Raw genomic sequence first — 23891 nt, 5'->3', positions numbered from 1 at the left:
AGCCTATATTTTGTCCTCCCAATGGTCTTATCCCCATTACGTTTTAACTCTGAGATATATGTGTGTATATATATATATATATGTGTGTGTGTGTGTGTGTGTATATATATATATTTGTGTGTGTATATATATATATATATATATATTCTGTTACTAAGTTTGTCTGCTTTTCCTTTGTATCTTTTCCACTCCTCTACCCTTTGTCCATTTCACCCTCCCATACAGTATGTTTAGACTATGACTAGTGGTTAATCCTCTATTTATTCTCTTAGTGAAATCGACTCCGTCCATTACCTTATTCTTTGTCACCTCACCTGACAGTCAGCTGATTCCCCGCACCTGCCACCAGATAAATGCCCCTCCCTACCCTGCAACAGATGAAACGTTCAGGAATATTGACGGTACTGAATACTTAATCTCCTCCAAACTTGAACTCTGACTCTTTACCCCATCACTAACATTCACACTTTCCTCCAGTCCTTAAACTGGTTTTCTTGTGTTACCGCATGTGAAATATATATTTTTTCTTACCTGGCAGAGCTCCCAGAACCAACTTTGAACCTTGAAGCCCTTGTGTTCTTGCAGCTAAATCAGAGGCAGGGATCTCACTTTCAATTCAATGTCACATCTGTCTCTTACTAGAGGTTTCAGTGCAGCAGTTGGCACAAATGTATGGCCACAGACTTATTCATGTGAGTCAGCATCATCAGGGGAAGGGGGGCTGTATGCAGTGACCTAGGCTATGCTCTGCTATGAGAGCAAGCCCTGCTCAGACTTCTAAGAACAGAGCGGAGTGGGATTCCTGAGCTGCAGCTGTATTGGCCTCTTCGTTCAATTTGCTTTCAAAATAGCTGAGCTGCTGGCACTCTTGGGAAAGGGAAGTGGTGTTCAGTGATACACCTGTGCGCAAAGTTCCTGGGAACAGGGCACGTGAAGAGAAAACCACTTCATAATCAACTTCCCACTGACTCCTCCAATCAAGCAGAAATAGACTTTCTTGTTCTGCGTCCAGTGGCCATTTCCTTCCCTTTATTCTATACACTTCTGAAATCAAACTTGATTTACTTTTGTGTCAGTGGAAAGGTGAACTGACCAAACTTGCACATAGGTCTAAATCCATTGAGTCTAATTTTCAGAGAAGGCTATTTGGGTGCCGAACTCTGTCCTGGATAGGATCTCCAGTCCCATCCAAAAATAGGCCATGAATTTTCAGTAAATAACAGCTGCTCAAGTGTAATGAAAATTGTCTGAGTGAGACATCTCATTGGGTGGCTCCAGCTCATGCAAATTTTTTGTAGAGCTGGTTGAAAATTTTCTGACGGAACTCTCAAAACATTTTGCAAGAATGTATTGATTTCGGCTAATTTTTCAACAGGAGATTATCAAAACATTTTGTTTGACTTTACAGTTTCAATGTTATTGCATTTAAATCAAAATGATAAAGATGAAGCAAAACATTTGGAGCTTGTCAAAATGAAATATTTCAGAATATTGTATTTCACAAATCGTTCCAAGATTTTGACTTTGTCCTGATTCAGGATGAAACAAAATTTCAAAATCTCAGAATTTGCCATGGAACAGAAATTCATTTTTTTTTTAAATGAGCTCTAGTTTTTAGCTTCCATTTTGTTAGCCATCCACGTTTTTAGGAATCTCTGCATTTCCAGCCAATGCCCTCATTAGAAACTTGATTATGAGAGTTGCTGAGTGCCCACAGCTCCGCTGAAGTCATTGAGAGTTGAGGGTGCTCTGCTCCCATGGCCCTACCGCACTTACTGCCCTTATTCACGTCTCAGAATGGTGATGTAAGCTTGGTGCACGAAGGTAGAGGCCGTTTTGCATTCGTTTAGCACTTAAAGAGGAGCAGTACTTTGCCTTCTCCCCTTTCTAGTGGAGACCTCACTCACTTTGTTATTCTCTTAGTCTATAGTAAAGGTCATTCTGACTGAGAATAACTGTTTGTTCTTTGCGCATGGAAACACATAACACTAGGAAGCCAGGGACACTGTGGACATGAACTCAGACAAGCTGTCTGGTCTTGGAAAAGACTCTTAGGCCTGTACCAGACTGCATCAACATGTTAAATGATTGCAATAAAACAAGCTCAAGCCCCTTCTTTCTTTCTTTTTTTCCTTCCCCCTTGGAGCTGTAATGTAAATGGCTGTCTCTGTGGTTATGACATCAGCCAGAGTTCTATATTACTCTTGCATTTATTATTAAACACCCTATCTTTGAGAGAAGCCCCGAGGCCAAAATTTTCCTCGGTAGCTTTTATTTCTGGTATTTATTATTGTCTTCTCCTGTCCATCTGTCTCTAACACCATCATCTATCAACTTTAAGTTCCTCTTTGCCTTGGCTGCAATGATTGCATACTTGGGGAGAGGGGGAATGAACACCAAAAATGCCACAAAGCTCAGAGACTCTCCCCGCCCCCCATCATTTTCATTCTCAATGCAAATCTCCAATGGGCTGCTTCATCTTTTTGGTTGGTGGCCTGAATTCTAACCCAGCTGGACACAGCTCTTAACTCCGTCCTGACATTAACATCACTACTTATACAGTGCCCTCAATGCACACAGCATTCTATAAATAAATATTAATTGTATTTTTTAGAGATGGGGTATGAGCTACCAAGTTGGTATCTGAATCAGAATTTACTCACAGCATAGGTGTGTTTAGGCCTCAAGAGTTTTGGTTCAGACTGTTATCTAGGTAGAAATTGGCTGAAAAATTAGATACAGATCTGAGTTTCTCAGCATTCAAAGAGGAATTGGAATTGGGCCCGTCTCTAATAATTCTTATTATTATTACTTGATGCTATTCTAAGCCAGGGATTGGCAACCTTTGGCACGCGGCCCATCAGGGAAATCCACTGGCAGGCTGGGACAGTTTGTTTACCTGCAGCGTCCACAGGTTTGGCCGATTGCAGCTCTCACTGGCTGCGGTTCACCATTCCAGGCCAATGGGGGCTGCAGGAAGTGGTGTCCAGCACATCCCTCGGCCTGCGTGGCTTCCAGCAGCTCTCATTGGTCTGGAACGGTGAACTGCGACCAGTGGGAGTTGCCAAAGGTTGCTGATCCCTGTTCTAAACTGTTCTGGCAGTTGACAATCCCGGCCTTAACTTGGAAAGAAATCCTGTTTTCCTTGTATGTGTTTTTTAATTCTTTATTGTTATTTGCATTATAATAGTGCCTACAAACCACAGTCAGAATCAGGACCCAGTTTTTGCAGACATGTACAAACATGCAGGTAGACACTGTTGCCAAATATATATCAGATATTATGGTGAGGGGGATCGTATATGCTAGACAGATCTAATTTAAAAGATGTAACAGCTGAGTGGGAGGGAAGATAAAGGTAATGGATTACACAGGTAACTATAGGCATAATTTTATGTGAGTTTGCATGGTACAGTGGATATGTCCCTGCACTGGGAGTCAGGAGATCAGAGTTCAGTTCCTGGCTTTACCACTGACCAGCGGTATGACCTTGTACAAGTCACTTTGCCTGTTTCTTCCTCAGTTTCTACTCCCATCTTTTACCTGTCTTACTCATATTGTAAGGTCTTCAGGGTAGGGACTATCGGTTAGTGTGTCTTTGTACAGTGCCTGACACTATGGGGCCCCTGATCTTGATTAAGGACATTAACACAATAGAAACAATAGTCAGTCCGATGATTCTATGATTTGGTTGCTTTCTTGTAAGCATTGCAGGGATTTGGAGAGGTGGGAGGTATTTTAAGTGAATTTCATATTTTCAACTTTTGTCCAAGATGACCTCTTTAACCCTCATGGATCAATAGGAGATGGAATGATCCATATTGGACTGCAGGGTTTGATGGTAGATGAAAATCCACGACTTCATCAGGCATTAAGGCTGAAATTTTGAAAGCTTTCTAAAAGATGTGTATGCTCAGATCCCTTTTGAAATAATTTTAAATGCAAACTGTTTCAAAGGAGAAGGTCTGGAACTAATGAGCACACGAAAGTATCAGTAATCAAAAAGGGCCAGACTAGCCCAAGGGACGCACTGAAGGTTGTGCACATCCAAGCTTGTTTGGTAGATAGGCCTGGGTTTTTTGTTCAGTTGCAACAGTGTTTTAAAATTAAATCTTTGGCCAGGGCTGAGAGCTGCAGGTCCAGGTGGTAGCTGCTTCAGATTTCTCTAAATGCCAATATGAGAAGAAAATAAATAAAGGGAAACCATCAAATCGGAGATGGACCCTGAGATACATGTTGCGCCTGTTTCTTAAAAAGGCAACAGCCAATGCAGTTTGTTGGTAGGTTAAATGATTTCCCTCACCCCTTAGTCCTAATGCTCTGCTAATGATTGAGGTAGTCTGTAAACTGCAGGAGGGAAAAGTGCAGCTGATTCAATTCGGGTGGAAGTGACAATCCATCAAGAGAGTCAAATAGGATTAAAGCTTAGATTCCCTTTGAAGTCTGAGCAGTAGTATCAATTTAAGAAAAAAAATTAAAGTCAATTCAGTGCTCATGGGAGGTATTAGATTGGCAACCCTGGGGCGTTGAGGTCCTCTCAGGGCCAGTGCTTCTATTTAGGTGACCTAGGCAGTCGCCTAGGGTGCCAAGATTTGGGGAGGGGGGCAGCATTTTGCTGCCTTTGGCGGCAATTCGGCGGCGGGGGGTCCTTCCGCGCTCCGAGTCTTCGGCGGCAATTCTGCGGCGGGTCCTTCACTCGCTCCGGGACCCGCCACCGAAGTGCCCCCAAGACCAGGAGCGCGGAAGGAACCCCCCGCCACCGAATTGCCGATGATGACCGGGAGCGCGGAAGGACCCCCGCCTAGGGCGCCAAAAACCCTGGCACTGGGGTCCTCTTTATCCACGGCACAGCTACAGCCTGGACAGTGGCAATGAAATCTTCCCTTATACACTCTGCCTTACAGATATGCGTCCAGCCTGATCTTTAGGTTCTGTCCCAAGGGATGAGAGAGTACTTCAGTCTCTGTGGACTGTTCAGTCTCTGGCTTCACGTTACTGAAATTGTCACAGGCCAAATGAGGTTCTGTGGGGAGACTTGTCAACTGTGAATGGGCCACCAGCTTTTCTGAAAGGTCCATGAACAGCCCTCATATGGTAAGGACTTTAGATTCCTAACAAGCTAAGTCAGATTGTAAAGAGGAGTGGGGGAGATGACCTGTAGCTGAAAAACTTTGGTGTCTAGTCCCAATCCGCCAGTCGTGCCAGGCCTGTGCACAGTAATACTTGTAGTCTACTTGTATTGTATCAAAGATTTAGGCCACAAACCTCTTTTCTGATATAAGAAGCTCATTAGGGTTAAAGAGCTGAAGCATGCTGCTCATGAAAAGAGAAGTGAAGCAACTAAACAGGGGGAGACCCAGAGAGTGATTTTTTTTTTCAAGTCTTCTTTGCATAAAGAAAATTTTCACAGATGAATTACTCTCTCTCTGCAGCTGAGTTCCAGGTTTTCTCCTGTTTGCTTCTTGGGCTATAGATTATTGAAGCTGGACATGTGTTTCTGGTATTCAGTTATTCATTATCTATTTGACTCATTCCTTTACAAGCCGACACCAAAGAAAGTAGGGTGTCAACGGTGGGATGCTGTAGCTCACTGACAGCAAATTTTGAAGTTGTAATTGTGAGTAATTCACAACAGAAACAGCCAATCAGGGAACAGAAACAATATCATGTGGTCTATGAAGCCAATTAAAACTAACCATCACAGCTCTAATTTTGAATTTCAAATATGGAATCCTTCCGGTGAACTGCTTGCAAATGAATTTTAGTCCATGAATTATTCATGAAAAATGTTTGATGAGTAGTTATGAATATTGAAGGAATTCATAAAAGCTGTTTTCAGACAATTTGCAATTAGAAGAGAGGCAAAATTAATCAGATACATCCTTCTGCTGCGAACTATCTGCCTCCTCTCAGTTTCAAACATAGAAGAAAGAATGAAGATGAAAAAGGAACAGTTAGGCTGATCAAAGCAGGGAGTGTAAGAGTGGAAGGGAAAGGCCACTCTTGAACCTTCATAAACAAATCATCAGAGTAGGAACATGGCATGTGAGGAGCGGGAACGTTGGGAAGCTCACCATTGTAACCAAAGAAGTGGAAAGATGTAAGACAGAAATGTGTGGAATCTCAGAGCTGCATTGGAAGGGTAGGAGTCATTTCATGGTGTCGGACGGATACACAGTATATATCCAGGATCCAAGAAAAGGAGAGAAAGGGGGGGGTGCAATTAAATGTAGTAAGAGATCATGATGGCAGAGTCCTCATTGAAGACGATGCTATTACTGTGCCAGTCTGTCTGCCTCACCCAAGTGACTCAGACTCATGGATGCCTGAAGGACTGCAAAAGTGGGAGGACTAACTCTCCACACCAGCCCAACCTGCCTGGAGCCTCAAGGGAGCCTTCCCTCACCACCAGCCCAACCCTCCCAGAGCCCCTGCCCTCCCCTTTGACCCCATTCCTTATCTTTGGATCAGGGTTCCGTCCCTGCTTCCTGGATGCAGCTAGCCCTGGTGCTGAGAGGAGCCACCACCTTGGTTTCAGGCAAGGGCCCATCTGACAGCACACCTCATGACACAGTGTTGGACCCAAATGCCAGCCAGCCCAGCCAGGCTGCTGAGCACTTCTTTCCAGCTAGGTTTTAAAAAGTAGGAAGGCAATGACCCTGCCCCCTCCGGTGCTTATGCTCATAATATAGGGTGACAGAAAAGAGAGTACGGAGCTGAATCCATCAATCCTGCAAGAGGAAGTGGTGTGGGCTATTAAGAAAATGAAGCCTGGGAAAGCAGCAGGGGTAGACAATATGCCTGCAGAATTGTTAAAAGCAATTTAACAATTGGTCTTATTGGAAAATTTGTAATGATGTACAGATGACTAGAAATTGGCTGGAGGACTAGATGAAGGGAATTTACTGCATTCTGTTATATCATACCATTGCCCTGATGTCGCACGGGAGCAAAGTTCTGCTCTGAGTAGGAGTGGTATGGAGAGTCCTAGTAGTAGGGGACAACCAGTAGGAGGTGGATGGGTAGTGTGTGGCAGATCAGTGGAAGATCAGCTGTTGAGTGCTTGAAGTTAGTGATGGATGGTGAAGACTTCTGAAAATTCTGCTATGATGTCACCAATATTCAGATGTGAATAAATGCATTTACTTACCTACTTAGGGAACAAAAGGCTATGTGTGGTTTACTGTGTCGTCCTGTTTTCCAGCTGCCTCATTCAACACCAGAAGTTGCTAGATTTCTATTTGGGTTTGTTGCTGGCTATAAAATAACCCATTTTTTCCCCTCTGATGGTATTCCTTATTGGTAGGATTCCCCTCCAAATACTGTGGGGTAGGGAGGAGAATGCCCTGCTGCATTCCCTATTGGGATGAACAAGCCGAACTGCATCTGCCTTCAGGATTTTCTGGCCTTCTTGTAGACCAGTGGTTCCCAAACTTTAACAACCTGTGAACCCCTTTCACTAAATGTCAAGTCTCGCGAACCCCCTCCTAAAAATGAATATTTCCAGGGATTTTCTCCTTTACCTGAGTATAAATGATAAAAGCAGTGATCTTGGAAATATAAAATTTGTTTTTATGACATGCTTATTACACACTATTTATTATTAATTATTTATAATTACATTTTTATTTCATTATGAAAACGGGAACATTCTTGCAAGATCTCACTTCCGTAGCTTGTATCACTTTGAATAAGCCTGTTATGAGACAAGGCTCCTATGTTTCATCAAGGAGTATCAGATGTGAAACAGCATAAAGATATTTAAGAAGCCAACTCAAAGAGTTCCTCCTACGTAAGCATTCAGGTCTTGAGTAGTCTGGGCAAACAATGCACATTACAACAAAGCTTAAACTTGTTCTTCATAATAATTTTAAAAACAATACTACCTGCCTATTTAATTTTAAAAACAGCAAAAAATATCCACCTCCCTTTCCATTTCTTATAAGGAGTCTTGAAGTTTAAATCTCCTCAGTGTGACAGATATGCTTGCTTTCATCTGCTTAGCTCTTGGAAGTCCAGGGGCTCCAGGCTGCTGACCCCGTGCTGTCTGGGGTCCCTAGGAACAGTTCTGTCTGCCATTAGGGAATTTTTCCCCGAGAACCCCCGGTATCATTTCGTGAACCGCCTGGGGTTCACGAACCCCAGTTTGGGAACCACTGTTGTAGACGGCTAAATGAATAAGGACCTCCTCCTCTCCATCCCTCCCATTCAATTTCAGGACTTGGAATTGTAAAACATGAGCCACCGAGGGATTCCTGGCTGGAAAAAAGCCGGTTACAGTTGTGAATGATTTAGATCTCATTGTACAGTGCTTCGCTCCCAGCTGCTTTCCCTTCTCAGTTTGGGACAGAAATGAACACATGGTTTTAACTGATTGTGTGTGAATGAGGCAAAAACACAGGATGATTGCGGGAGGCTGCACATCCAGCATAAAATGAACAAAGGACTAGAAGCCAGGAACCCTTGAATTCTAATTTCAGCAGTGCCATTGATTGAGTGTAAGGGCCTTGGGAAAGCCACTAATCTCTCTGTGCCTTGATTTGCCCCATCTATAAAACTGGTATGATATTTATCTGCCTCAGTGGTTTTGTGAGAACTGTCTTAGTGCTTTGCAAATGTAGAGCTCTGTAGAACTGCTAAATATAACTATTAGCATTTACTTGCATGGTGATAGCTGGCTTTTTGCCTGCCTGGGAAATAGTGTTATGTTACCCATTTTGAACCTCTCTAGCTACTGTTCTTGAGTCAGAAATAGAACATCTGCTGGCAAAAATGAGTTGCAGATTCTTAGTGGACAACCTTTTTTTGGAGGTAATGATTAGACAACTATCTTTCACAAACTGCATTACCTTCCTTTCTAGCTGAGCTCCATCAACCCTTTCTCTCCCTTGATAACGGTACCTCTACTGCAACCCCCTGTCTTAGTGCTTTGCAAATGTAGAGCTCTGTAGAACTGCTAAATATAACTATTAGCATTTACTTGCATGGTGATAGCTGGCTTTTTGCCTGCCTGGGAAATAGTGTTATGTTACCCATTTTGAACCTCTCTAGCTACTGTTCTTGAGTCAGAAATAGAACATCTGCTGGCAAAAATGAGTTGCAGATTCTTAGTGGACAACCTTTTTTTGGAGGTAATGATTAGACAACTATCTTTCACAAACTGCATTACCTTCCTTTCTAGCTGAGCTCCATCAACCCTTTCTCTCCCTTGATAACAGTACCTCTACTGCAACCCCCTCGGTGTCCTCATGGGGCTTTGAGATCAAATTCCCATGCTGCACAAAGAATGGATTAACTTTCTGCTAATTTTCTTATGTGGGAAATAAAATTGTACTGCTGGCTACATCTGTCAGGCTCCTCTGTTCTTGGGGATGTCTATATGAGAATTAGAAGAGAAAATGAGCAAAAAATGGTCTCCGGTTTCATGGCAAGTATTATCATTAGGGTGTCCGCACTCTGCTCCTATCGAACTTCCCTCTGTTAAGTCTTTCTCATGCTCTCTCTCCATTCTAGGAAAGTTACTGTCTCATTCCCACCAGGCACAGTGAACACTGTTTAGTTTTGTTGGCTCAGATATTTGTATCCATGCCGTTTCAATCCAATGGCTTCAACGTCAGGAGTGCTGCTCTGGGAACCTAAGGTAATGCCCGATGAACTCGATTTCTAAATAGGGCAGTTTTTGTTTCTCCGCGGATTCACTCCCTGGTTTCAACTGTCTAAGATATGGGTAACATATTAACATCATCTACGGAAGTGTACTTAACATCCCCACCTCCTGACAGCTTTAGCTGTATGTATAACTCCAGTCATTGGCATGACTCAAATGGAATCATGACCTGTATAGTGTATCTAGGTATTTATAATGCACCCATCACGTGTTATCTGTGTGCAGTGTTATGGGCAGTACTCTGCACTGAAAGATTATGTGAATGTGCAGGGAGATGGGAGGGGAAGAACATTTTGTGGTATTGGGGGATCCTCTGGAAGGAACAGACCCCCATTTCCATAATTTTTTCACTGTTGATCTCTGAAGGTGTCTCATCCGCGTTTTATCCTCTGCCAACTTCTCACCCTTCCGGGCTGGTGCTGCAGCCACCAGACAGTGCTAAGTCCCTTCTGCACCCAGTAATGACACACTCTGATTGACCAGGGGGACCATAGATGAGGAACAGGTGACCCTCCTGTCCTTTCAGAGGTGAAATACACCGGGTTCCCTTTTCTAGCAGGATACAGAACTTTTTCATTGGACTTACCCTGAGACTCCCCATTGGGAATGGCTGTATGTGGGGAGGCTTGTTTCAAGGACACAGAGGACAGAGGAGGTAGGAGGACTGCTAAAGAAGTGCAATAGATTTATTTATATTTTACCTGATGTCAGCCACATCTGAAGTAATGTTTCTCTGACCATAGTCAATTTGTGGTGCACTCACTTTGGTTCTGAAAGTAAATGTTCTTGGGGTAATGTGTGGAGCTTTTTATTTCAGAGGTGACATTAAATCATCAGACCTTACGGCCAAAATACCAAGGCATGGCTTTATGTAAACTATGTCCCTATAAATACAGAGGAAAGAAGAGTCTAATGTTTAAAGTTTGCCTTTTCCCATGCCAGCAGCCCTGTGGGCAGACAGGAGCTGCTGGTGAGCGCACTAATTGGGGGAGAAATAGTGAATTCAGTCTTGGCTAGGTTTTATTTTTATCCCATGTTGCAAGCTAGTGCCTTCCCGGCAGACGCAGAATAATCAGGTACTGATTTCTGGGGAACTTTGGAGTCTCTGAAGATGTTTACTCCCCTTATAGCTAGCTCATTCAGGTAGGGGGAAACTGATATGGGAAAATCCAGTGACTAGCAGTGTGTGGCAGCAAAGTGTTGGTCATCCTTTCGACAAAGGAAAGAGGGCTGAAGGAAAGCAATAATGGCATAGTGATCTCACTGTTGTCATGTGCAGGCAAAGAACTACTGCTAGTCAACACAGAATGGATAATGCTATTGATGCTTTGTCCTCTCCATGGCTGTCTTTCAGACAATGAGCTCAACGAGCGTTACAGATATTTATTAATGAAGGAAACTTTGCAAAACCTCTTTGAATTAAGTAAGTAGTAGCCTGCACACGTCACAGAAAGAGGTTGACACTTGTCTAAGGCTGGATTTCACAGTGACTCAGTGGCAGACTTGGGAAGAGAACCTAGGAGTTCTGGCTCCACACCTCCTGCACTAATCCTGTGAAGGACGAGATGACCTTAGCTTTCATCTAATACTCTCATGAGTAGATCTGATAGGAAGGGTGTGACGGTTTGGGGAATCTATGTACAATGTATGAATTCTGATTGATGTTATATATTTATAGCTCTAATCCACAGAGAATATTAAATCAGCCATTTGCTAATAGGGACAATGTCATGTACATTACACCCCAGATGTAGGATATAGAAGTAAAAAGTCCATTTCCTGCCAAACATGACACTTTGTGATGATGAAAAATTGGAGAAAAAAATAAGGAATCCCAGATGTTTAATGCACAATCTAAAAATGATTCTGGAAGTTAGAGAAAACATGTGTAGCTTTACTTCAGTAATGGCGGAGATGCTAGAAACACTAATTAGAGACAGACTATTTTATCTGCTGTTCCTAGTTGCTTAAGAACTGTCAGAGCTCCATTTAAAAATTGTATGGGAATTGTCAGGGGACATTGCTTGTCCTATGATGTCTTTCACAGTGTTGTTTGAAGATCAGCTTATGGGAAGGCCAGCTCTAACATAATGGAAAGAGATCTACTGGCACAAGCAGGGATATATTTTCCTGCAAGTAGGCCCTATCTAGCTAGCTATCCATCCTAGGTACTTCTCTGGCTCCCATTACTGGAGAATCTGAGCATCTTACAATCTTCACAACACCCTTGTGAAGTAGAAACAGGGAAGCACTATTATCCTCATTTAATATATAGCCTGCCTGTGCCTCAGTTTCCTAAGTGACTTGCCCAGAGTCACACAAGGAATCTGTGGTAGAGCAGAGACTTGAACCCTGGGTTTCCCAAGCTTTTGGTTAGTGCCCTGATCACTGGACTGTCCTCTTTCTTAGGCCTTCATGCTCAGACCCAGTCTTATTCTTAGTAAGTTAAATATTTTGACTTTTATAGAGGGCAAACCTCATAGCAAAATTTAGTTAAAATATCAGTCTAGGATACTGATTCCCTTTGTGGTGGGAAAATATTTAATATTTCAATACCTGAGTGTGACAGGGTTGTGCTGAAAAATGTGGTTGAGAAGTTGGTTAAAAATAATAGTCTTCAAATGGGAAATGTGCAAAGATCTTCACCTGTGAGAGACAGGGATGGGAAACAATCTGTTCCTGTTTCTCAGCGTCAGAGCAGAGAAAGTGTGCAGTTGTAGATATGGCTCTTTTGATGCTGGGTTTATTAGAACCACACTGATGCCAGATGTCAGCCTTTTCTTCTTAGGAAGTGGGCACCAGTGAGATTTCTGGAAGCTGTGGCTGAGGATGTGAACCTCGTTCCTCTCTCAGCATTGAGCTCAGCAGTTCTGATGCGAAGGGGATGTTGTGGGGTTTGGGTTGAGGGCAGAGTAAGAGGAAGGGTTATCAATAAACATCTGTCGTTCTAAATCTATCTGGAACAAATAGCAGCATCAAGCCTCTAAAAACCCCATGATCTTTGGCAAACACCCACCAAACCAATAATTAGTGTTGCAGTGGCACTTAATGACCCCAACCAGACTGGAGCCCTCTTCAGCCAGGTGCTGTACAGACCTATGATAAAGGACAGATCCAGACTGCTGAGAATTTCAAAATTGGCTGGAGTATTATGCAGCCAATTTAAAATTAATGCGAATCTGGTGTCCCAATCCCCCAGGAAGCTTTTGCAAATCACAGCCCACAATCTATAAATTAAGGCAAAGTGCAACAGGAGGGTAAACAAACAGATGGAGTGATTGGTGACGGAGGACAGGATAGCAGGAATATGAGCTTGTTTTTGCTGACACTAAGTGAGCACAATTTGTAGGTGAAGAGATGGCTTTATGCTGAAAAAAAATAGAACTCCCATTAACCTGCTCTATCTCTGTACCTGCCTATCTCCTTTATTTCACCCATCTCCGTACCATCTAAGCACTCTTCTCATGTACCCATCATCTATCACCAGCCTTTCATTACTTGCAAGCAATAAACACTTAATCCCCCAAATTAGTACATTCTGGCAGCAAATAAGAAAAACCCGACCCTTCCCGAACCAAATTGTTAAATGAAGCAAATGTTGTAAACACCTGAACGACTCCATAACTGGCTTCAACCACCTCCTCCTTCCCACCCGCACCCCAGAGTGCTAGATATAAATGATTCAGCTTTGTTAAACAGCACTGTTCAAATAATAGCCTCTCATTCAGATGGCATCAGCTTTTGCTATAAGTTTGCACGGCAGAGCTGTTTTAAAAAAAACACCACAAGTCTTTGCCTGATTCCTTTAAAATCTCTCTTTATTTTCTTAGGTTACATTACAAAACCCCCACATCATCTGGAAGAGGAGATTTCCAGCGAGCTGCGCTGAGGATGCATTGGGAAGCACAGGGGAATGAAGACCTCCTTAAGAGAGAGGAGCTCCTGCCCGACAGCCAGCTGAGGGTTAACAAAATGAACAGCTCTTGTGCGGGCAGAGTATGTTCTTGGCAGTGAGCGGTGGTCTGTGTTACAGTATGTGAGAGCAGGAGTGTGGAGCAGCTCATTTCCATTCACCAGCTGGCAGGTTGCGCTTAAATCTCAGGATCCAGTGTCTGGCTGCAGCGAAGCATCCCCCTCCTCGCCACTCCAAACCTCATCTCTTCCTCTGGATGGGGGTCCTCTCCTCCTCGCGGAGCGGGATTTGACTCGGGGATGCTGCCGTGAGGAGTTCACATCTGCAGCTTTGACAGGACTTCCCCCGACTGTCTGAATGAATGAATGCCTTTCAGAGCAGAACCAGGTAAAACACTCAGCATTACTTTCAAATTCTTCCAGTCAGCCTCCTGAAAACAGGATGGGCCAAATACAGTCCTGGTGTAACTCTGCTGCAGTCAGTGGGTTTGACACCAGGGATTGGATTTGCTCCATTGTCATGACACCAGGCAGATAACTCGCCAGGTTGGTCTCTTAACATGAGAAAAGTATAGCTCGTTTTGGTGGTAATCTGTAACACTGTGTCCTGGTGGAGGTCTATTGCCTTATACACTGTGCATATGGATCATCAAAGTTACAGCAAGTGACTAGTAAAACTATTAACATGGACTGTAGAAAAGGTTGTGATGGGAAAGGTCTGCTTGTATTTTTGGAGGGGCTTGGTGGTTCTTCTCATCTGCTCTGATGTACAGTGTTAGGTGTCCTTGTGATAGGCCCCCTGTTAACATGCTACACAACACAATGATGGAACATGTATGTGAGTGTACATGGAATGTGCTACATTTTCATACCAGCGTATCTCCTAAGACAGCCTATTTTGCAGAGCTCTTGAACGCTGCAAAACACTTTCTCCATCTCTTTGCTTGAATTTAAAAATCAAGCTTTCCTCCCTGGTGCTTGTGTCCCTTTTTTTGTGTTTCTCGTTTTGTGCAGTTTTGCTCATAGAACACAAATATTCAGCTTGGAGATTCAAGTATTTGCCTTGGAAGTGCTATGCTTAGTATGGTATGGGACACCACTTGATGCAGCAGGGCGATCAGTTAACCAATCTCTCTCACTGGAGCCTGAGCTCAGAAGCAAGGAACAAGACATAAAACAATCTGACCACCCCTTTCATAGCTAGTTCTGTGCATACATATGCCATTGCTTTGCATTTTTGCCTGTGATGAGATCAAGAAATTAAACTAGTAAATAACAATCATCTTCTTGTATTTTATGACAAGGTATACCATTTAACACAGCAGGTGAACAGGGTTCTCAAACCTCATGCCAGTACCCTGACACAGAGGCAGTTAAATAAGCAAGGATGTGAGCAGATATTCATTATTCTGTATGAATGGGACAAAAGGAGACTAAACTTAAACACTGCATCCAGAAGATAAAATTTACAGCAGTCTAATTTTACTAGGAATGATGCCTTTAGTAAAGGCCTATATGGCCCAGAAAAAAATAGGTTAATGTATTCTGAAATCCCTAAGCCTGCTGGTTGAAATTTTCTGAATTTCAGTGTTTTGACAACAGGAAGAAATATAGATTAACCTTCCACAAAATGTTTCCTGTTTTTAACCAGTTTATAAGGCTAGCAAGAAAAATGTCAAATTTTGAAGTTTTGATGAAAATTTTTAATGAAATTTCAAATTCTGAAAGAAAAAAGCTGAAAAAATTGACTAATATTTTTATGAAATGTTCTGTTTTTTTCTCTTCTCCCTGAATAGCCTCCACTCCCTCAGAGATTCCATGGATGCTTCAAACCTTGCTCCTGATTATAAGAATTGCAGTCACCCAATCAGAGCAGGGAGAAGATCCATGTGACTTTTGTGACTAATCATGTCTAACCTACTCATCTTATATTTGATCTATCAAGTACTAAATATTTTCACCAAACAATTTTCAAATAATCCATAAATTAAAAAACAAACAAAACAAAAACCAAAACACTTCCCAAAATAAATACAAATAAAAATCATGGAGTTAATAAGAGGAAATCATGACTGTAATGTTAACCTCCTGTGATTATTAACATTTCCCAAACAGAAAGAGGCTAAATTCAGCAGGTAAATGATTCTTGTGAAATTATTTGCTCTATTCTTTAATATTTTATATACTATATATAAACAGAATGGCTGTTCAGATACGTGTCTCATTTTAACGGAAGCAAAACAAAGTTTTCAAGAGTTTAGATATATGGTTCCTCATTCTTTTTTTGGTCATATTTCTTACAGATACAGATGGATAAAACAGGGGCTTGTGGATTTGGTCTTGCCAAACCCAGGAGTGATTTAGGTCTGGGGTCTATTTATTCTTATCTATTTATTCCTTTCCTGCACTGCAAAATTCAGGATAAGGAATGCGGTGGTTGAGTGGTTTCATTTTTGGCCCAGTCATAGAAAGAACATGCTCCTTTCTCTTCAATATTGATTTCCTCTATAAATATACAAATTTCTCCACCATTAGAAATAGTTGGTAATTTCAGTCCACTCCCAGGAGCTGAGAGGTCAGGTAGGATCAAGGGATCTTAATTGGCTTATAAGCGCCAGAAGGAAATACAATTAATAATAATACCTAGCTCTTAGGAAGTCGTTTTCATCAGTTGATCGCAAAGCCCTTCTCAGTCTTTAATGCAGAGCACCACATAATGAATGATCCCTAAAAGAACATGCAGGTGTCAGGGAGACACCCTGTTCAGATTCATTCCAGTCCTGCGTGAAATCATCATGCCTCAGATCCTACTACTTGTCTGATCAAAGCATCCCTTAGTGCTGCAGCTCCCTGGCTGTGTCATCTGTGTTCAATGGGAAGCGGGCTGGTCACATAGGTTTGGATCTTTTCCTTGTGCCCAGCTGCTGACTTTCACTAAAAGGCAGCTGAAAATGCTTTTCCCAATACATTTCCATGTAAGCATTCGCAGTAGCTGCCTCTGGTTCATGCTGTGATCATGAAGGGAGAGGAGATATTCTGCATAATCGTGACTGGGAGGGGAGGTGTCCACAGGACAATCTCACTATTAAGAGGTGGTCCTTGCTATGGAAAACTTTGAGAATCCCTGCCTTAGCTCATAGTATCAATGCCAGGAGCAACATGTTCTGCTATCAACACTCATGGTGGCTAGATGGTGTCCTGGCTGCTGGACGGAGAGAGGATGTTAGCACAGTTCTCAGGGAGAAGGGAGTTACTGTGGGTCAGTGAGCTAAGAGGAGATGGGGGGAAGTACATACAGCAGCAGTGAGATAACCTAGGCAAATATTGCAAAAAGCATTTTCTAGGAATATTGGTTCAAATTGTAAACAAATTAATTTAGACTGTCTGTTCCTGTGAGCGGTCTAACTTTTGGGAACATTTGTGGAAATGGAGAAATTTAAGCAAATGCTGGGGATAATCCTTAGAAAAATACATTTAAGAAGAATTACTGTCCATAAGGCCTCACAAAGGAAAAGGAAAGCTGATTTTGTACATCCAGTCAAGGAACAGAAACATACTGTGACTTGGATGACCAATCACAAAGTTCAAATGTAGGGTTACCATATTTTGAGTGTCCAAAAAGAGGACACTCCATGGGGCCCTGCCCCCGCCCCAACTCCGCCCCCTCCCCTGCTTCCCGTGAACATTTGATTCACGGGAAGCCTGAAGCAGGCAGCAGGTAAGCTGGGGGGGGGGGAGGGGCGCGGCCCAGTCTGGCCCCCCCAACCGAGCAGCTCCCTCTGGCCCCGGCCCCGGCGTCTCCAGCCTGGCTTGGCTCGGGCCCTGGGGTGCCGGCCCCGGGCCAGCCCCCGGCCGAGCACCCCCGGCCCAGCACCGCCAGCACCCCCGGCCCCGCATGTCCCTATTTTCCCGGACATGTTTGGCTTTTTGGGATTTCCCCGCAGACGGGGATTTGAGGCCCAAAAAGCCGGACATGTCTGGGAAAATCCGGACGTATGGTAACCCTACTCAAATGTCCACAGTGAGCTGCTTATTAATGAGCTACAGAGCTAAAAATTATTTAAGAACATAAGAACAGCCATACTGGGTCAGACCATAGGTCCATCTAGCCCAGTATCCTGTCTTCCGACAGTGACCAATGCCAGGTGCCCCAGAGGGAATGAACAGAACAGGTGATCATCAAGTGATCCATCCCCTGTCACCCATTCCCAGCTTCTGGCAAACAGAGGCTAGGGCAGGGTGCGCAAACTACGGCCCGCGAGCTGCGTCTAGCCTGTCAGACGTTTTAATCCGGCCCTCAAGCTCCTGTTGGGAGCGAGGTCGGGGGCTTGCCACGCTCCGTGCGTGCCATGGCTCCACACAGCTCTGAGAAGCAGTGGCATGTCCCCTCTCCAGCTCCTATGCTCCAGCTCCTATGCGTAGGGGCAGCCGGGGGGCTCTGCATGCTGCGGCTAATGAGAGTTGCAGGGGTGACGGCTGAGGATGGGGCAGTGTGAAGAGCCGTCTGGCTGCGCCTCCGCGTAGGAGCCAGAGGGGACATGCCACTGCTTCTGGCAGCTGCTTGAGGTAAGCGCTGCCTGGAGCCTGCACCCCTGACCACCTCCCCAGCTGGAGCCCTCACACACCCCCTCGCCCCAACCCCCTGCCCCAGCCCTGATCCCCCTCCCACCCTCCGAACCCCTCGGTCCCAGCCAGGAGCACCCTCCTGCACCCCAAACCCCTCCTCCCCAGCCACACTCCAGAGCCCACACCCCCAGCCGGAGAACCTCCCCAACCCCCATTTTGTGAGCATTCATGGCGCGCCATACAATTTCCCTACCCAGATGTGGCCCTCAGGCCAAAAAGTTTGCCCACCCCTCGGCTAGGGACACCATCCCTGTCCATCTTGGCTAATAGCCATTGATGGACCTATCCTCCATGAACTTATCTACTTCTTTTGTGTAGAAAGTAGTCTGTGCAAGCTGCCATAAGGCAGATCATGCATTAGTCAAACAGAAAAAGAGGCAGAACTTATCAAATTATTTGTTACATTTCGTTTGTCGCCATCTCTAGTATACAACTAGCAAGAGCCTTGAAGAAACTCCATTAGAGGCTGATATCTATAATAAATGCCACCATCCCCAGCCGGAAATGCATAGTCTTGAGTGCACTTGGAAGGAGGCAAAACCTGATTAATTTGTAGGGAATGTTTTCTAGTGTATATTTGGTCAGACTTTATGCCAAGATTATATTTATAAAATATAAAGGGTTAATAATTGACTATGGACCAGTAGCTGTTATAAGCATGTTAGAGACATGTTACAGTTGGTTATAAGCATGTCAGTGGAAGATATAGAGGGCTTTAAGCCATGACTATAAGGAACCTATCGAGCTATTGGACTCCAACATCTATAATAGTTAACCATTAATAAATGACTAATAGATGTTTTAATAAACTCTTTATGAACCATTTATAAATGTGCCCTTAACATTAATTATGACAGTATATTCTGTCCCACTGCGGTTGTGGATGGGGGCTCTTCGCCAAGCTTATGTATTGTCTCTGTTCTTTAACTGAATCCGGATTACCTTGATCATGGGAACCAATTTGTGGTGCACAGTGTGCGGGAATCTTTGGGTTTTAGTTTAAAAAAGTCTAGTGTGAGCGGTAGGATAAAACTGCCATGGAGAAAGGCAGTCTAAAAAGACAGATAATTCTGTGCTCAGTCTTGCACTGCCTGAAGGCATTGTTATAGCTACACACGCACATGGTGTGTTTGAGTTCTTTAGATGAAAAGATGTATAAATGGAAAGTATTATTGGATTCCATCACCCCCGCTTACATGCACTGACACCCTGCAGGAGTCGCACTTGAATGCATGTGGTCATGCATCACCCTTCTGTGCATCCTTCCACATGCACAGTCTTGTGCATATTGCTCTTCTGTGCGTGTCGCAGACTGAGTACACCTTTCCCTCCCCCCATGCACTGTTACATCATGCTTGTTCATGTCATCTATGCGTGCACTCATATGCTCGCTGTGTGTATTGCGCCTTCCCATAGTCAAGACATACAGCAGTGCCTGTCACATGGCCTTGTTTAAGGTCTTGTCAGCTCTTCTGGTCCAAACACCTGCTGTCATAGGATTAAGCTATACACCAGTTTGTTCTTAAACATTTTCTTCCCCTTGGATACTGGTAAAGGACTCTTCCTGAGAGCACTGTTTGTTTATTTTTACAGTCACTTTAAAAGCTCATTGAATGCAAATAAGGGAAGGCAGTTCTTCACCAGTTCTTCACACCTTCTCTTGCATGGCCATAACCCAAATTGGCTTTTTTTTTTAATGAACGTTGTCAGTCCTGTAGTCTCTGAGACCAGCTACTTTTCTCCTGGTATGTAAACAACATCAGACACTAGGCACACCAAATTGGCAAAGAATCAAGTAGGAAATTGACTTTAGGCGCATGACCAGTAACTTGTTTATTATGCACATCTGCTGAACCTCATCACACTCAGTATCTTGAATTAACGTGAAACTAAGTATATTCTTGAGCTTACATCCGCTGACGTGAACTGGAGCCTGGGCATTCTCTTCACTGGAAGCAGAATCAGGCCCTATAGTTTTACATGTCAGAACATGATCATTAGGCTCTATATTTTAAATAAGTATTTAAAGGTATTTAATGTGGAAGGATGGGATCTGGTGGTTAGGGCACTGGTTTAGGACTTGGGAGACTTGGATTCAAGTCACTGCTCTGCCATAAATTTCCTGTGTGACACTGGGCAAATCACTTAGTCTCTCTGACCCTCAGTTTCCCACCTGTCAAGTGGGGATTGAAGCACTGCCCTGTCTCACAGGGGCATTGTGCTGATAAATACATAAAAGATTGTGAGTTGCTCAAACACCGTGGTAATGGGGACCATAGAAATACCTTCGGTAACGGGTAGACTGGAATGGTTATTGCATCAGACTAGCACTATAATCTCCCCCTTTCCTCTCTTGGGCATTTCACCCTTCCTTTAGTGTTGATACTTCTAGCAATATGATGTCTCTTCTCTTCCTTGTGGAAGCCTGATAGATTCTTCCCACTTAAGATCACCAGTGGCTGACTCAAATGTTTGGTCTTGATCCACAGTTTTTTGTTTTGGTCTGGCTGCTGTGTCCTTCAGTTATCACTTCACCATGCTTTGGATTGAAGGTGCTATATGACAAAGAATGCAGTGCAGAAAATCATTTCATGCACACCGAATGTTACAGCGTAACAATGTTACACGGGTGTATTGCTGTGCAACTTGCACACAGTACGTCACTGTCATGGTTTCTGCTGTGGAGTTGTCACCCTTTCACCCCAGTTCTGTAGTCTCTAAATATTGGCCCACATTACAGTGCATCACATTTCCACAGCTGTGCAATAACTAATAATGTTATGCTTCCACACTGCAGCTGACCATCACATAATCCTTGTGCAGAGTTTCACCATTATTGCACTGCTATGCTGTAGATGATCACCAGTATGTACTCATGTTGGTGTCTCCCCATTATGCACTCACAGCACGGGTATTATTATTACACTGTCCCACCGTACTGTTGAACAGCACTGTGGCATATCTGATTCCTGCTGATCACTGGCGTGTTCTCTGTTGTCGACCAGTAGCGTTTCACTTCTGTTTCCTGGATGTATTGTACAGGCCCTTGCGTATCCCAGTCTTCCTAACCCCTTCTCTCTCATAGCCCTTGGAGTTTAGCAGGATTCCTGACAAGGAATCAGGCATTTAAACAGACAATAAAAATACACAGAGCTCTAATAATAAAGATTAAAAAATAGCAAGAGTTTTGGAAAGGTGAGGGGATATAAAGACTCATGCTCCAGGGCATAAGCCAACCTCTACTCATGGAGGTCAGGAGGTAATTTTGCCTGTGCACAGGTTATTCCATAACTGCGTAATTCAGGGCTTCTTGCACCATTCTTTGAAGTAGCTGGTGCTAGCCATGATGAAGACCGTTCTGGACAAGACGGACAATTGGTCTAATGCAGTCTGGCAATTCTTACTGTTCCTGTTCTGTCTGTGCATCTCAGATGGATATACTTCAATATAACACATGCACCTGGCTCCTGGGCAATCCTCCCCCATTGTTCTTTTTTTATTCCCTTGGAGAGGGATGGGTCACTTAGTGCCACTTGTTTCCTACATGTGCTGCATTAGAGGGACGGGCGAATGGAAATGCCATTGTGAGATGCATATCTGATACGACTCCAACCGTCTTCCACCCCTGATACACCCTGAGGGAGAAGCTAATACAAAAGAACAAGCTGTCTTTTTTCCTTTTGATGTGACACTTGTTATTGTGACATATGACACAGTAGAAAGGCCAGAGACCCGCTAGCTGTGAGAACCTTACTGCCCTATTCTCCCCTTAAGCAATGCAGGAGCACGTTCCCAAAAGAATTATCAACCTGATCTGACAGGCCTGGTTTCCAAGCTAATTGTATAAAATGTGGGACAGAACATGTATGGGAAAGGGACACTTCTTCTTTAATACCTTAAGCCTGTCCTCTACAATTGAACTGTCCAGGTGGCTCAGAACCTGAAGTAGCTGGGGCCCATTGGAGGAATATTTACTATGGGTGACAGTGAACACAGCTGGATGGGGAAGTGAAACCAAAAGTCCTATGTGCAAGTTCAGGCTGCAATGCTGATTAAATCTGAGATAAATGTGGAGCCCTCCATTCCTCCCCCTCAACTCCCTCTACATTTCCATTTCAAACTAGGTCATTTGCAGAAACCATGCCTATTTTGCAGAACCAGGTGACTGCAGTTTAACCACATGTTTTTTCCATTCCAGTTCCCCTTTCAGGAATCAGTGGCATTTTTTTAAAAGTAATTTTTATCTGAAAGGCTGCAGCAGGGCTCATGTTATGAAAGGAACTGGTGTCACTGCAAGCCTGGAATCCAGAATTTCATTTGATGATGGCATGGAAAGATTTGCCTCTGGAACTGTCTGTTAAATTTCCTTTATTAGCTCTATGGTGGGGAGACAAGAGATGAAAAGTAGCGTCAAACATTTAGAGACAACCTGCTTTAGAATTAAAAATTCATCAGTGAACAGCCTTGGAGTGTTGCTATGATTAAGAGTAAAAAAGCACAAAGTTCAGCTAATGATCCGTAGGTCAGCTGAGACAGACTCTAAGAGAGAGACTTTCCTTCAGGGGTTCATACAACCTTTCACCTAAATGATTCTTGACCTTTCCTCTTGTATGTCCTGAGTAAATTTCAAGCAGGGGCTTGGTGAAGAAGCGAAGAGCAAGGACTGCACTGAAAGGTGAAGGGGAGAGACAGATAAAGGAAAAGACAAGAACAGACTAATGGAGGGAGATTGAGGGAAAGTAATAACTTAGATTGTAAGCTCTTTGGGGCAGGGGACCATCTCTTTGTTCTGTTTGTACAGCACCTAGCGCTGCGCACTGGGGTAACTCGAGTTCCCAGGTGCTACCCCTGTACAAATGATAATTGCACCCAAGAGGTTGAAAGTGTTACAGAGGAGCAGGCAAGAGGAAAACAGAGAAAGGCAGATGAAAAGCAGGCAGAGATGGAGGAGACAGAAACAGGAGTTGGGAGGGAAAACAGAGATGAGGACAGAAAGTAAGGAGTATGGTAGGTGAAAGAGGATGACCTTGACTTTGGATTCTTTGGAGTGTTTTTCTTCTTTGCATCTTGTGCCTTAAGTGGTAATAGCAGAGATTAAGTGAGCTGGAGCCATAACAGACACAGCCTGCCTTATCTCTAGGCTGTCTCGTTTAAATGACTGAGCATATTCATTAGTTAGCTGGATCTATTTTTACATATTTGCAAAACTTAATTTAAATAAATGACCTTGCATAAAGACATTTTCATCAGGATTGCACACGCAGCCACCCACACATCCAACCCTGGGAGGGTGGAGCTCTAAGAGAACAGACCTCAATTAAATGTAAAGTATCCCAAGGTTTCTGTCACCAGTGAGCATTCATGTGGAATAAGAGTTTTAAACAGGGATCTTTATTGCATCCTGAAAAGGGCTTTCATTGTATGGCAGAGAAGTCTGCTGAATTCCGTTTCCTTTGAGGTATAGTGAGATTGCTTAAAATGTTCTGCTTCTCTGTAGGTTAGTACAAACTGGCTTTGCCTAAGGGCCGGTCTTCATATGAAATTATTCTGGAATAAGAGTGTCCATGCATGGAGTTATTCAGGAATAGCTACTGCACTTGAAATTCACATCCTATCTTAACCCAAATTAACTTTCAAGAGTAAATGAGCCGTAGGTGGCTGGTCCGTATGTGTCCAAGACATGCCT

At 43.6% G+C, this 23891-nt stretch overlaps 1 protein-coding gene across 6 annotated transcripts in view; it reads left to right on the top strand.

Moving 5' to 3' along the window:
- The first annotated feature begins 13524 nt into the window (after positions 1 to 13524).
- Positions 13525 to 23891, top strand: part of GRAMD1B (GRAM domain containing 1B) — a 224202-nt gene continuing 213835 nt past the window's right edge. For 3 of the 6 annotated variants that reach the window (XM_054049521.1, XM_054049518.1, XM_054049519.1), the window contains exon 1: positions 13541 to 13967. Coding sequence is in view for 1 of the 6 variants with exons in the window: in XM_054049522.1 (XP_053905497.1) it covers positions 13942 to 13967 (26 nt within the window). In the remaining 5 variants the exon portion in view is untranslated. Of the gene's footprint in view, positions 13968 to 23891 lie in introns of all 6 variants that reach the window. The other 3 variants (XM_054049524.1, XM_054049523.1, XM_054049522.1) reach the window with 3 other exon arrangements.

Source organism: Malaclemys terrapin, chromosome 15 (assembly GCF_027887155.1).
Source record: "Malaclemys terrapin pileata isolate rMalTer1 chromosome 15, rMalTer1.hap1, whole genome shotgun sequence".
Classification (NCBI taxonomy): domain Eukaryota; kingdom Metazoa; phylum Chordata; order Testudines; family Emydidae; genus Malaclemys; species Malaclemys terrapin.
The sequence above is the reverse complement of the archived record's forward strand: the minus strand, read 5'-3'. Positions and strand labels throughout refer to the sequence as shown.